Here is a 15,751-nt window from a genome sequence, read left to right as displayed (position 1 = left end):
GATGTACTCACACAGCCTGTAACATGGCAGTTATATTATTTATTAACAGTTCTTATATAGCGCAGCAAATTCCGTTGCACTTTACAATAAGAACAACAGTTATAGAACACCATCATCTCCCCGTTCACCAACTCCGCTGCCTGGGCGTCACTCTTGACTCCTCCCTCTCCTTCACTCCCCACATCCCAACTCTTGCACAATCCTGTCGATTCCAGCTACGCAACATTGTTCGCATCAGGCCATTTCTCTCCCAGAGTGCAACTAAACTTATCATCCACTCACTGGTCATCTCACTGGACTACTGCAATGTGCTCCTCACTGGCCTCGCTTGCTCCCATCTCGCTCCCCTCCAATCTGTCCTCATCTCCGTAGCTAGGCTTATATTCCTCTCACTGCTCCACATCTGCCACCCCCCTTCCCCAATACCTGCACTGGCTCCCATTCCCCTACATAATCCTCTTCACACTCCTCACCCTCACATACAAGGACATCTCTAATTCCACTGCTCCCTACATCTCCAACCTCCTCTCCCTTCATATTACCTACCGCCCCCCACGGTTGGCCGATGACCGTCGCCTCTCATCTGCCCTGGTCACTGCTTCCCATGCTCGAGTTCAAGACTATGCCCGTGCTGCACCCCTTCAGTGGAACGCGCTCCCCCGCTCCATTAGACTCTCCCCGACCTTGCATAGCTTCAAACGGGCACTAAAAACCCACCTATTCATCAAAGCGTACCCCTCCAATGCATAACCTAGTCCTGAGGCTGCGCCTCCATCTTGCTTGCATACTGCCATCAGGCTACCTCCCGCTTGCTTGCACCTCATGTCATATGTCTGTCGCCCCTTCCCACTAGATTGTTAGCTCTTCAGAGCAGGGCCCTCTTTCCTTTTGTTATCTAAGCCCTCTTCTCAACACATTTCACTGGCAGCTCTCCCCTACTCAGCGACCATCTTTACCCGCTTCTTCTCCTGCTGGTAAAGGCTCTTCTCTATCTATGGCCGCCAGCCCCTAGTAGTACGCTGATCACTCCCTCACTACTTACATCTTAGCTGTATTGTGTATGAGAATTGTGCTGCTCTTTGTTACCTGTACTCTATTTGTGTTATTTATTTACTGTAATGTAAGTTCTGTCTCCCTGTACTGTCCTTTGTACGGTGCTGCGAAACACTTGTGGCGCCTTATAAATAGAATATAATAATAATAATAATAATAATAATAATAATAATAATAACACAACTGGGTAATAACAGACAGACAGAGGTAGGAGGGCCCTGCTCACACACTTACACTCTATGGGGATGTAGGTACTGATTTACAAGGATAGGTTCTGCCTATTGCATAATGGTCCAACAGATTGCAGAGGTTCTTGGTGGGCTGTATGATGATATGGTCACACAGCAATGTTGGCCAAGTGTCAGGAGGGTGTGAAAGTGAAGAAAGATAAGATATGTGAGGTTATGTGTTCTGTACAGAGAGGATGTAATTAGATAGGAAAACATTGAAGTTTATGTGGGTAGGTCCAGAATTTGATAAGCTTGTCTGAAAAGGTGAGTTTTCAGGGAACGTCTGAAGATTTGGATACTAGAGGTGAGTCTTATTGTGTGTAAGACGACATTCCACAGAGTGGGCCCAGTCCGGATAAAATCTTTGAGTGGGGACAAGTAATGAGTATGGATGAGAGACTTAGATCCTGTGCAGAGTGCAGAGGTCGGGTAGGGAGATATTTTGAGATATTGTATGTAAGTAGAAGTATTTTATATTGAATACGGTAGAATACCGGTAACCAATGGAGGGACTGACAGAGCGGATCTACAGACGATGAACGTCTAGCGAGGAAGATTAGCCTCGCAGCTGCAGTCAGTATGGATTGTAGTGGTGAGAGCCTATGTTTGGGAAGACCGGTCAGGAGACTATTACAATAATCAATGCGGGAGATAATGAGAGCGTGGATTAGAGTTTTTGCTGTGTCTTGTGTAAGATATGGTCGTATTTTGGATATGTTTCCTGGATGTATGTAAAAGGATTTAGAGACAGATTGAATGTGGGTAACAAAGGACAGATCAGAGTCAGGATGACACCTATGCAGCGAGCTTGTGGGGTAGGGTTTATTGTAAAGTTATCAACAGTTATGGAGATATCAGGTTGGTAACTACTATTGGCCGGTGGAAATATAATTAATTCTGTTTTGGAAATATTAAGTTTGAGGTGGCGAGATGTCTTCCAAGATGAAATGACAGAAAAGCATTCAGTGACCCGGCCCAATACAGATGGTGACAAATCTGGGGAGGATAGGTAGATCCGAGTATCATCTGCATACAGATGTTACTGAAATCTGAAGAAGCTGATTAGTTTCCCAAGAGATGAAGTATAGATGGAGAAAAGCAGAGGACCTAAGACTGAACTTTGCGGTACTCCAACTGAAATAGGTAACGAAGAGGAGGAGGAATCAGCGAAGCGTACACTGAAATAGAGATTAGAGAGGTAGGATAGGAACCATAAGGGGGCCGTGTCCAGAAAACCTGGGGATTGTAGTGTTTGTATGAGAAGAGAGTGGTCAACAGGGTCAAAAGCAGCAGAGAGATCTAGAAGAATTAGTAATGAGTAATGGCCTTTAGACTGCGCAGTGACCAGATCATTCATTACTTTAGTCAGTGCTGTCTCTGTGGAGTGTTGGGAACAAAATCCTGACTGATGTGGGTCCAATAATTTGTGTGAGTTAAGAAAGTGTGTGAGGCGAGTGTAGTCAAGTCTCTCAGGTAGTTTGGAGGGGCATGGCAGCTGAGAGATGGGACGGTAGTTTGAGAGAGATTTAGGGTCAGAATTTTTTATTTATTTTTCAGAATGGGAGTAATCACTGCATGCTTGAACAGAGAAGTAAAGATACCAGGAGAGAGAGAGAGAGAGAGAGAGAGAGAGAGAGAGAGAGAGAGAGAGAGAGAGATCACAGAGTTTAGTTAAGGCTGGGATGAGTACAGATGTGGCAGTACGGATGGTGCAAAAGTTAGCATTCCGCCATGGATCCACCTGTGCAGAGTTTGTATGTTCTCTCCGTACTTGCATGGGTTTCCTCCGGGTACTCCGGTTTTTGCCCAGAATCCAAAAATATACTGGTAGGTCAATTGGATCCCAGCACAAATTAACCCTAGTATGAATGTGTGCTCGTGTACATGTGATAGGGAATATAGATTGTAAGCTCCACTGGGGCAGGGACCGATGTGAATTGGCAAATAGACTCTGCGGAATATATGTGCGCTATATAAATAACTGGTAATAATAATAATAATAATAATGAGCACAAGAGACAGATATTTACTTATCTGTGAGGGTAAAGGATCAAGAGGAGAGATAGTAGAGTAGCAGGATGAGAATAGTGCAGATATTTAATCTTTTGGGATCAAAGAGAAGTTGCCAGAGGGTTCAGGAAGGGAATTGAGCATTCCACTGGCTATGGAAGAGCATACCATTTCAACTCAGATCTTATCAATCTTGTCCTTGAAATAGGAAACAAGATCTTGCGTCTTGATAGTGACTGGTTGGGTTGGGTGAGTGAGGGATAAGAAGTGATATAAATGTATTAAAAAGTAATTTGGGGTTAGAGGCTTTAGCAGAGATGAGAGATTGGAAATGTGTTTGTTTGGCAGTGTCCACAGCATTACGGTAAGAGTGATAAATGGTCTTATATGTGAGAAAGTCACTTGAAGTACGAGATTTACACCACTGATGCTCTACTTTCCATGAGAGTTTTTGTAGGTGTCATGTGATGTTAGAGTGCCACGGTTGACATCTAGGTCTACGTGGAGTGTGATGGGTAGCTGGAGCCACTTCATCGATTGCTGTTTATAGAGTTTGTTTCAGGTGTGATACAGCAGTCTTAGGATAGGTGAATGTAGAAATTGGTGAGAGCAGTTGTTGCAGAGAGGTGGATAATTGTTGAAATTGATAGCGTTAATGTTTCTGCTGGTTAGAGGAGGCTTGGTAGACTTCAGGGACAGTGAGGTTGAAGTAATGGAGGAGAGCATGCAGGTGTTAAGGTTGTGAAATGAGAGAAGGAAAGGAGTGTTAGAAAGTTCAGAAACAGAGCATAGTCTGGTGAATACAAGATCAAGACAATGGCCCTCCTGATGAGTAAGGGAGTCAGTCCATTGGGAGAGGCTGAGAGAGGAGGTCAGAGAGAGAAGATTGGAGGCATGGGGAGATTGTGAACTGTCAATAGCGATATTGAAATCACCTGTAATGATGGTGGAGATGTCAGAGGATAAGAAGTGTGGGAGCCTGGCAGAAAAATCTTCCAGAAAGTTTTTGTGTTGCCCTGGTGGGCAATAGAAAGCAGCAACAAGCAGAGAGAAAGTGGTGAAAATTGATATAGAGTGAACGTCAAATGATGTGAATGTGAGTGATGAAACAGGGGGTAAAACTGTGTTTGTGTAAGATTAGACAGTAATATTCCAAACACACCTCCTTTACAGTTTCCAGGCCTGAAGGTGTGTGTGAAGTGGAGGCCACCGTGTGACAGTGCTGCAGGGGAATCAGTATCTGATTGTGTGAGCTAAATTTTTGTTATAGCCAGCAGATTGAGGGTTTTTTTTAAATGAAAAGGTCATGGATAGATGTTGATAGGTTGCAAACAGAGCGTGCATTCCATAAAGCACAATTTAGTAACTTGGAGGGAGATGGGAGATGTGATGTTTAAAAGTCTGGTGGATTTATATTCCATTGTGAATCAGCTGAATGTGAGTGTGGTATGTGGATGGGACCTGGATTTGAGGATATGTCACCAGCTAGTAGAAGCAGAAGGAGAGAGAGATAAGTTAATAAGAGGGGAGTGAATTAATGAGGCTGCAATGTGCACGGTACAATGAGTTGCAGTGATATTGAAGGATGTTACTGCTTTAGAGAGTATTCCATGAAGTGATATTAGGAAACACAGTTTATTGTACATGGTGTTTTTGGAATTAAAGTATAGACAATTAGGTTACTGCATAAGGATTTTGCAAGTTATATGATGAAGTTACCTGGTCTCCAATGTTGTTCAATGTTTGTTCAACTGTTAGTTTAACTGTTATTTTAAAAGGTATTCACACTTTGTAATTTCCTCACTTTGGAAATTTCCGCCAGACAACTGCCCCCATAACTGAATGCAAAGATATAATATGTCTGATTAACAAAGACTACAGCTGAAGCCAAATAAACATCTAATCAAAGGACTAAATTACCCTGTGTTAAGTAAACACTAGTCCATGTATGCTCCATAAACTACACTCCTCTTCAAAAGAGACAATATCAACTACAAGCAAGTACTAATATTATACTCATACATTTAACTACACAGCGAAATTATGCATAAGTGTGAATACCGATTAAGAGTTCTAGTTGTTTGCATATGTCAATGAGAATGTACATACATTGGCTCCGCAGCTGAGGATGCTGGGGTTAATGCAGACAGAGACTTGTAGGCATCAGCAATGAGAATGCACATACAATTTGTAATTTCCACACTTCGGCTATTTCCACCAGACAACTGCCCTCTCAGACAACTGACCCCATGACTTAATGGTAGGAGCTGATTGGCTGGTACTTTACCACTCTCCACTTTACCTCTCTCCAAGTCTTAGCACATGCTCCCTATGTAACTGGGGCTCTCTTCTACAATTTTAGGGAACGACAGTGATTCCATTCATTTCATCAGTGCTCTCTGACCCCTCCCAGTGGGAGACCCCCAATGATTTCAACCCGGGGCACTTCCTCGATGACAAGGGGCAGTTCCGCACAAGACCAGCGTTTATGGCGTTTTCTGCAGGTGAGACCGATATAACTTATTCTGGCGCCATTACTGTATATATAACATTAGGAACATTACATAACGGCCAGGATTAGGGGACACAGGAGTTACAGTATGTGTCCCGTAGGAGCCAGTGGAGGCGTTGCATAAGGCAACCAATAAGACTCTAGCTATCAGTTATCTAAGACATGCTATAATATGAGCTAGAATCTGATTGGTTTGTGATGGGGAAATCTCCACGGCTCCTCTTTGGAAGGTTTGATACATCTTATAGTGTTACAATGAAACTGGTAACATTTTCTGGCTGATACTCCCCCCTCCCAGCCCTGTATGACCTCTCCTCTCTCTCTGTTAGGGAAACGTATCTGTGCTGGAGAGAACCTGGCTCGTATGGAGCTTTTCCTGCTCTTCTCTGCGCTGCTCCAGAAATTCACCTTCTCCCAGCCCCCCGGAACCCCGCGCCAGGACTGCAGAACTCTGAAACAGAACAAGATTAAAAACCTGTTTTTCTCCCAGCTCTGCGCTACACCTCGCCCCCTGTCACCCTAGGGACTGTCCTCTGCGGCTCGCCCAAGGAGCAACCACTCAATGTGTATGTCCACCAGGCATGTGATGTCCCTCAGGTGGCCAAGAAGAGGATTTGTGGCTCATCGGCCTCTAGGACAAACCATTTATTGTAATATATACCAATCAATTACTGTAAATTAGGAATAGTCTTTTCTTTAGTGTATCCCAGCCCCATCCCCCACCCACAGTGACCTAGTAGAAGTAACTCCATTAGGGCTCTATGTACTAAGCCTTGGATGGAGGTAAAGTTCCAGCCAATCAGCTCCTGACTGCCATGTTACAGGCTGTGTTTGAAAAATGACAGTTAGGAGCTGGTTGGCTGGTACTTTACCTCCATCCACTTTATCTCTCTCCAAGACTTAGTAAATAGACCCCTTATTCTGAAGACTTAAGGGAGATGGGGTAAGAGGGAGGGGGAGGTAGCTGTGTGGACAGCATGGTCAGGTGGCTGTTTTATCATTTCTGTATGTTTTACATTATTTGGAAATCACTGAGGAAAGTTTAATAAACTGAAATGTTGGAGATTAGTGGTTTGGATTTATCACTGTTTCGCCAGATCTGCGAGCGCGGACAGGGATAGCGATGGACAATCACAGGATCCATGTAGATATGTTGGATGGATATACTATTGATCGGTTCATGCCAATCGCCATCAGAACCCGTTCTATAACAGTTGCGCATGTGCGCAGGAGAGCGGCATCTCCTAGGAAAGAATGCCGTTGGCTGCAATGCTGTTATATCAGTGGTTTGTGTCACTGGCGCAGTGAGAGCGGGATGCCTGCAGGAGCAGCCACTTGTGAAGCCATGCGTTCCCGGTATCCCCGGTTCCTGGGAACCGGAGCAATGATCATCAAACATTGTGCTCATCCACCTGGTAATGCAGCAGTAGTATACTGTATTGCCAATATTTATCATATTACATGCACTTTGGTTCTCCGCCCTCACCTGTATGTCTACTATAACGTGCGCAAATAAGCGATACAACTGGTATATATCTGTGTATCATTATCAGCTGTACTTAGGTAAATACATATTGTATAGGAATGTTCCCAGAGACACAGGAATAAAGCCACAAGGAGCTGCTACACCCAGATCTCCTGTCTCCTGTCTGAGTATACGCGGCATGGGTACATGTGATCTCCCTTCCTCTGTCTCCTCCGTCATGTCTGCGCTCCAGGCACTGGATGTATTATTTGTTGGGGGAAAAGTTCATAATATAGAATAAAAAAAACAAGCACCGAACCCAACGGACAAACTGCGCTCTGGGAATGGTTATTATAGCAATGACCATTCTCAGCCAATCAGCTCTTCCCTATTCATTCCTATGGCAGTGTCTGTGACTAAGATGTCATATCAAGTTAGGTATTGTGCAGAGCGCACGGTGCTGTACGTGGAGTTCACTCTCAGTTGTTTTTTATTTTACCAAGAAGATCTGATGCCTACCTGGACTGAAAATGAGGCCACCCTAGGGTGTGGAAAAGTATATTTCTTGTTTTCTATTAAAAGATTACAGCCTTCGATGTGTGTGTCTGAGGTTCTATTAATATTTTCTTTACAGGTGGACTACAGGTGCCAGCAGGCCCATAATATATGTGAAAGAAAAGTATTATTATTATTATAATTTATTTATAAAGCGCCACAAATGTTTGGCAGCGCCGTACAAACTAGTGATGTGCGCCGGACATTTTTCGGGTTTTGTGTTTTGGTTTTGGATTCGGTTCCGCGGCCGTGTTTTGGATTCGGACGCGTTTTGGCAAAACCTCCCTGAAAAATTTTTGTCGGATTCGGGTGTGTTTTAGATTCGGGTTTTTTTTACAAAAAACCCTAAAAAACAGCTTAAATCATAGAATTTGGGGGTCATTTTGATCCCATAGTATTATTAACCTCAATAACCATAATTTACACTCATTTTCAGTAGTGATGAGCACCGGAAATTTTTCGGGTTTTGTGTTTTGGTTTTGGGTTCGGTTCCGCGGCCGTGTTTTGGGTTCTAACGCGTTTTGGCAAAACCTCACCGAATTTTTTTTGTCGGATTCGGGTGTGTTTTGGATTCGGGTGTTTTTTTCAAAAAACACTAAAAAACAGCTTAAATCATAGAATTTGGGGGTCATTTTGATCCCAAAGTATTATTAACCACAAAAACCATAATTTCCACTCATTTTCAGTCTATTCTGAATACCTCACACCTCACAATATTATTTTTAGTCCTAAAATTTGCACCGAGGTCGCTGGATGACTAAGCTAAGCGACCCTAGTGGCCGACACAAACACCGGGCCCATCTAGGAGTGGCACTGCAGTGTCACGCAGGATGTCCCTTCCAAAAAACCCTCCCCAAACAGCACATGACGCAAAGAAAAAAAGAGGCGCAATGAGGTAGCTGTGCGAGTAAGATAAGCGACCCTAGTGGCCGACACAAACACCGGTCCCATCTAGGAGTGGCACTGCAGTGGCATGCAGGATGGCCCTTCCAAAAAACCCTCCCCAAACAGCACATGACGCAAAGAAAAAAAGAGGCGCAATGAGGTAGCTGTGTGAGTAAGCTAAGCGACCCTAGTGGCCGACACAAACACCGGGCCCATCTAGGAGTGGCACTGCAGTGTCACGCAGGATGTCCCTTCCAAAAAACCCTCCCCAAACAGCACATGACGCAAAGAAAAAAAGAGGCGCAATGAGGTAGCTGTGTGAGTAAGATAAGCGACCCTAGTGGCCGACACAAACACCGGGCCCATCTAGGAGTGGCACTGCAGTGGCACGCAGGATGGCCCTTCCAAAAAACCCTCCCCAATCAGCACATGACGCAAAAAATTAAATTAAGAAAAATTAATTAATTAAATTAAGAAAAATTAAAGAAAAAAGAGGTGCAAGATGGAATTGTCCTTGGGCCCTCCCACCCACCCTTATGTTGTATAAACAGGACATGCACACTTTAACCAACCCATCATTTCAGTGACAGGGTCTGCCACATGACTGTGACTGAAATGACGGGTTGGTTTGGACCCCCACCAAAAAAGAAGCAATTAATCGCTCCTTGCACAAACTGGCTCTACAGAGGCACGATCTCCACCTCATCATCATCCTCCGATATATCACCGTGTACATCCCCCTCCTCACAGATTATCAATTCGTCCCCACTGGAATCCACCATCTCAGCTCCCTGTGTACTTTGTGGAGGCAATTGCTGCTGGTGAATGTCTCCACGGAGGAATTGATTATAATTAATTTTAATGAATATCATCTTCTCCACATTTTCTGGATGTAACCTCGTACGCCGATTGCTGACAAGGTGAGCGGCGGCACTAAACACTCTTTCGGAGTACACACTTGTGGGAGGGCAACTTAGGTAGAATAAAGCCAGTTTGTGCAAGGGCCTCCAAATTGCCTCTTTTTCCTGCCAGTATAAGTACGGACTGTGTGACGTGCCTACTTGGATGCGGTCACTCATATAATCCTCCACCATTCTTTCAATGGTGAGAGAATCATATGCAGTGACAGTAGACGACATGTCCGTAATCGTTGTCAGGTCCTTCAGTCCGGACCAGATGTCAGCATCAGCAGTCGCTCCAGACTGCCCTGCATCACCGCCAGCGGGTGGGCTTGGAATTCTGAGCCTTTTCCTCGCACCCCCAGTTGCGGGAGAATGTTAAGGAGGAGATGTTGACAGGTCGCGTTCCGCTTGACTTGACAATTTTGTCACCAGCAGGTCTTTGAACCCCAGCAGACTTGTGTCTGCCGGAAAGAGAGATCCAAGGTAGGCTTTAAATCTAGGATCGAGCACGGTGGCCAAAATGTAGTGCTCTGATTTCAACAGATTGACCACCCGTGAATCCTTGTTAAGCGAATTAAGGGCTCCATCCACAAGTCCCACATACCTAGCGGAATCGCTCCGTGTTAGCTCCTTCTTCAATGTCTCCAGCTTCTTCTGCAAAAGCCTGATGAGGGGAATGACCTGACTCAGGCTGGCAGTGTCTGAACTGACTTCACGTGTGGCAAGTTCAAAGGGCATCAGAACCTTGCACAATGTTGAAATCATTCTCCACTGCGCTTGAGACAGGTGCATTCCACCTCCTATATCGTGCTCAATTGTATAGGCTTGAATGGCCTTTTGCTGCTCCTCCAACCTCTGAAGCATATAGAGGGTTGAATTCCACCTCGTTACCACTTCTTGCTTCAGATGATGGCAGGGCAGGTTCAGTTGTTTTTGGTGGTGCTCCAGTCTTCTGTACGTGGTGCCTGTACGCCGAAAGTGTCCCGCAATTCTTGTGGCCACCGACAGCATCTCTTGCACGCCCCTGTCGTTTTTTAAAAAATTCTGCACCACCAAATTCAAGGTATGTGCAAAACATGGGACGTGCTGGAATTTGCCCATATTTAATGCACACACAATATTGCTGGCGTTGTCCGATACCACAAATCCACAGGAGAGTCCAATTGGGGTAAGCCATTCCGCGATGATCTTCCTCAGTTGCCGTAAGAGGTTTTCAGCTGTGTGCGTATTCTGGAAAGCGGTGATACAAAGCGTAGCCTGCCTAGGAAAGAGTTGGCGTTTGCGAGATGCTGCTACTGGTGCCGCCGCTGCTGTTCTTGCGGCGGGAGTCCATACATCTACCCAGTGGGCTGTCACAGTCATATAGTCCTGACCCTGCCCTGCTCCACTTGTCCACATGTCCGTGGTTAAGTGGACATTGGGTACAACTGCATTTTTTAGGACACTGGTGAGTCTTTTTCTGACGTCCGTGTACATTATCGGTATCGCCTGCCTAGAGAAGTGGAACCTAGATGGTATTTGGTAACGGGGGCACACTACCTCAAGAAATTGTCTAGTTCCCTGTGAACTAACGGAGGATACCGGACGCACGTCTAACACCAACATAGTTGTCAAGGCCTCAGTTATCCGCTTTGCAGCAGGATGACTGCTGTGATATTTCATCTTCCTCGCAAAGGACTGTTGGACAGTCAATTGCTTACTGGAAGTAGTACAAGTGGGCTTACGACTTCCCCTCTGGGATGACCATCGACTCCCAGCAGCAACAACAGCAGCGCCAGCAGCAGTAGGCGTTACACGCAAGGATGCATTGGAGGAATCCCAGGCAGGAGAGGAATCGTCAGAATTGCCAGTGACATGGCCTGCAGGACTATTGGCATTCCTGGGGAAGGAGGAAATTGACACTGAGGGAGTTGGTGGGGTGGTTTGCGTGAGCTTGGTTACAAGAGGAAGGGATTTACTGGTCAGTGGACTGCTTCCGCTGTCACCCAAAGTTTTTGAACTTGTCACTGACTTATTATGAATGCGCTGCAGGTGACGTATAAGGGAGGATGTTCCGAGGTGGTTAACGTCCTTACCCCTACTTATTACAGCTTGACAAAGGCAACACACGGCTTGACAAATGTTGTCCGCATTTCTGGTGAAATACTTCCACACCGAAGAGCTGATTTTTTTGGTATTTTGACCAGGCATGTCAATGGCCCTATTCCTCCCACGGACAACAGGTGTCTCCCCGGGTGCCTGACTTAAACAAACCACCTCACCATCAGAATCCTCCTGGTCAATTTAATCCCCAGCGCCAGCAACACCCATATCCTCCTCATCTTGGTGTACTTTAACACTGACATCTTCAATCTGACTATCAGGAACTGGACTGCGGGTGCTCCTTCCAGCACTTGCAGGGGGCGTGCAAATGGTGGAAGGCGCATGCTCTTCACGTCCAGTGTTGGGAAGGTCAGGCATCGCAACTGACACAATTGGAGTCGGACTCTCCTTGTGGATTTGGGATTTCGAAGAACGCACAGTTCTTTGCGGTGCTTTTGCCAGCTTGAGTCTTTTCATTTTTCTAGCGAGAGGCTGAGTGCTTCCATCCTCATGTGAAGCTGAACCACTAGCCATGAACATAGGCCAGGGCCTCAGCCGTTCCTTGCCACTCCGTGTGGTAAATGGCATATTGGCAAGTTTACGCTTCTCCGACGACAATTTGATTTTAGATTTTGGAGTCCTTTTTTTACTGATATTTGGTGTTTTGGATTTTACATGCTCTGTACTATGACATTGGGCATCGGCCTTGGCAGACGACATTGCTGGCATTTCATCGTCTCGGCCATGACTAGTGGCAGCAGCTTCAGCACGAGGTGGAAGTGGATCTTGATCTTTCCCTAATTTTGGAACCTCAACATTTTTGTTCTCCATATTTTAATAGGCACAACTAAAAGGCACCTCAGGTAAACAATGGAGATGGATGGATACTAGTATACTTATGGATGGACTGCCGAGTGCCGACACAGAGGTAGCTACAGCCGTGGACTACCGTACTGTGTCTGCTGCTAATATAGACTGGATGATAATGAGATGAAATCAATATAATATCACTAGTACTGCAGCCGGACAGGTATGTATATTTATTATGTAATGACTGATGACGGACCTGCTGGACACTGTCAGCTCAGCAGCACCGCAGACTGCTACAGTAAGCTACTATACTATAGTAGTATGTACAAAGAAGAAAGAAAAAAAAAACACGGGGAGGTGGTATACAATTATGGATGGACTGCCGAGTGCCGACACAGAGGTAGCTACAGCCGTGGACTAACGTACTGTGTCTGCTGCTAATATAGACTGGATGATAATGAGATGAAATCAATATATATGTATATATAATATCACTAGTACTGCAGCCGGACAGGTATATATATTTATTATGTAATGACTGATGACGGACCTGCTGGACACTGTCAGCTCAGCAGCACCGCAGACTGCTACAGTAAGCTACTATACTATAGTAGTATGTACAAAGAAGAAAGGAAAAAAAAAAACCACGGGGAGGTGGTATACAATTATGGATGGACAGCCGAGTGCCGACACAGAGGTAGCTACAGCCGTGGACTAACGTACTGTGTCTGCTGCTAATATAGACTGGATGATAATGAGATGAAATCAATATATATGTATATATAATATCACTAGTACTGCAGCCGGACAGGTATATATATTTATTATGTAATGACTGATGACGGACCTGCTGGACACTGTCAGCTCAGCAGCACCGCAGACTGCTACAGTAAGCTACTGTCAAAGTCAGAAAAATGTCTCAATGCACGTTGCCATATTTGCACCGCACACTGGTCCGCGCTGCGCGTGCGTACGCTCTCCCATGGAAGCGCATACCCGCAATAGCGTGCACACGCAGGCGCGGTATGCGTATTTACGGTAGAGTTTATGTGGTCGTAGCGTGCGACTCATTCGTTACATATTTTCACAATTAATGTAGTTTATAGATCATGGTCCCTTTGATAGATTCTGAAAGTTTGGTTAAAATACAATGTCCCAGAGCTGAGGAATCCCTCTTTATATCGTACGAAGGGTCTAACAGGAATCATACAGCAGTGTTTGGTACCCACCGGAAGAGTATTTAATTAGCAATATTCCGGTGTTGGTTTGGAGCGTATTAATCGCTCGTGCGAATAGTTATGGACATAAGAAGTTTATGTCCATTTCTATTATTTACACATACTCAGGTATGCGGCGGGAAACCCAGTTTCCCACCCACCTGAGCTGTTGGAAATCGTCACAGCCCACCTGTATGAATCACCCTATGACCTTTTGTTATGATGCAGGGCCGAATTCCTTCGGCCAATGGACAATGGGATTGTAGGACCAGGAGATTGCATTGTGTGTGGGGCATAAATAGGCAGGCCGACCACATCCAGCTCTCACTCTCTCTCATCAACGGTTATCTGCTGATAGCCGGGAGCTGGATATCGAGGCGCAGGCGATCATACCCTTTGTGCGTAAGTTTCTCTCCGTGATCATTGTCTTTCCGTGAGCCAATTTCTCTCCATCTCTCTCTCTCTCTCTCTCTCCTCTTTTCACTTATATCTCTCATAGTATTATAGTATTGTACTGTATTGCATTTAGGTCAGTGTAGTATTGTCTTTTTGTATTTATTGTTTAGTTCTGTGGTTAGGAAGTCTCTGTTATATTGTAGTGTATCATTTGTACTGTTATCCCCTTTTACAGGTATATTAGATATAATACAGTTAATAGGCTTTGGAACCTAAACCAGTATCTGTGTATTTTCTATAGTGTTAAGTGTTCACTTGAGCGTCGGTGACGCTCAAGCAGCTTTGTAGTTAGCCAGGTTACACAAGGTTGCACTTACACCCTGTACTCACATTAAGGTATTCAGTGTATTTCAATGGTATAAGGTTTTAACATAAAGGTATAGTGTTGTGAGCGTCTGCATCGCTGGTGACCTCCTCGTGGTCTCGAGCGTACGCTACGCTACAGCGAATCATTCCCCTAGACATAGCCAATAACGTGTCCTGTGATCACTGGGCCGTGAGCGAACGTGACGCTTGAGCGTCTCGCCTACGGCTGAGCGATCGCTACGCCAATAGCGTACCATTACGGTACTTCTTAAGTAAACAGCGTACAGTGTTCTTAGCTTCATAAAGGGTTGTTTATACGACAAGGAATTTAGAATTGTCAATTGGGGGCTCCTTCCAATGTTGATGCAACTCAGTTTTTAGCTGATTGTGCATTGGATAAAGATGTACCGCTTACAGACGTGTACAACAAGGATAATGTAAAAAGGATAAATTTACAGCTAAAAGAGTATTTCCCTGCCGTTGTTAAATGGAATAAAATATTTTCCATTAAGCAAAAGGAGTCCGAAACGGCAACAGAATATTTTCACCGGGACACTATGCACGAGAATGTAGAACAAAGAATGTACAAAGATCTTTTCAACCCCCTAGACAACAACACAACACACGACATTGGGAGCAGGGTCCACAGAGGCGGAGTTTTGAGCCACATACAGGGGAAACAAAAAGATATCCCCCGAACAGAGATTGGCATGCCTCTGGTAGTTCCCAGCTAACTCCCCCACAAGTAGTTGCTGCCAATGGGATTCAGGGAGGTCAGCATACCCAATAGGGGTGTGGCCATACCTGTAATCTGCAGCCAGTTAAGTTGATTGCCAGTCTTGGAAGCGAACCAGAGATTGCAATCAATGTAGCTGGTAAAACTTTAAACTTTCTTGTAGACACAGGGGCGGCCAAGTCAGTGATAAATTCGACAGTGGGCATGAGAACCACTGGTAGGACAATTCCAGCCATGGGAGTAACAGGAGTAGTCCAGCACTACCCTGTTAGCAAACCAGCCGAGATTACAATAGGGCCTTTGCATACCAAGCATTCCTTTTTGCTGGCTGCATCTGCACCAACTAATCTCCTGGGTAGAGACTTACTATGTAAAATGGGTTGCGTCATTTATTGTACTCCTGAAGGTGTATTCTTGGACATTCCTGAGAATCACGCTCAGGAAGTACGAGACATGTTAGACTCCCCATCAAAATTAATGTCACATTCCATTATGACAAATAGGAATCCATCCCAAGTAGAAGAGATGACAT

At 45.0% G+C, this 15,751-nt stretch overlaps 1 protein-coding gene across 2 annotated transcripts in view; it reads left to right on the top strand.

Annotated features, from left to right (window-relative positions):
- LOC134927085 (cytochrome P450 2C8-like) overlaps nucleotides 1–6,868 on the top strand; it is a 137,947-nt gene extending 131,079 nt beyond the window's left edge. For both annotated transcript variants that reach the window (XM_063921084.1, XM_063921083.1), the window contains 2 exons: nucleotides 5,656–5,797; nucleotides 6,135–6,868. In XM_063921084.1, coding sequence (XP_063777154.1) covers nucleotides 5,656–5,797; nucleotides 6,135–6,328 — 336 coding nt within the window. In that variant the 3' untranslated portion in view covers nucleotides 6,329–6,868. The remainder of the gene's footprint in view (nucleotides 1–5,655; nucleotides 5,798–6,134) is intronic.
- The last annotated feature ends 8,883 nt before the right edge of the window (nucleotides 6,869–15,751 follow it).

This window comes from Pseudophryne corroboree, chromosome 5 (genome assembly GCF_028390025.1).
Source record: "Pseudophryne corroboree isolate aPseCor3 chromosome 5, aPseCor3.hap2, whole genome shotgun sequence".
Taxonomy (NCBI): domain Eukaryota; kingdom Metazoa; phylum Chordata; class Amphibia; order Anura; family Myobatrachidae; genus Pseudophryne; species Pseudophryne corroboree.
This window is presented reverse-complemented; position numbering and strand designations above follow the sequence as displayed.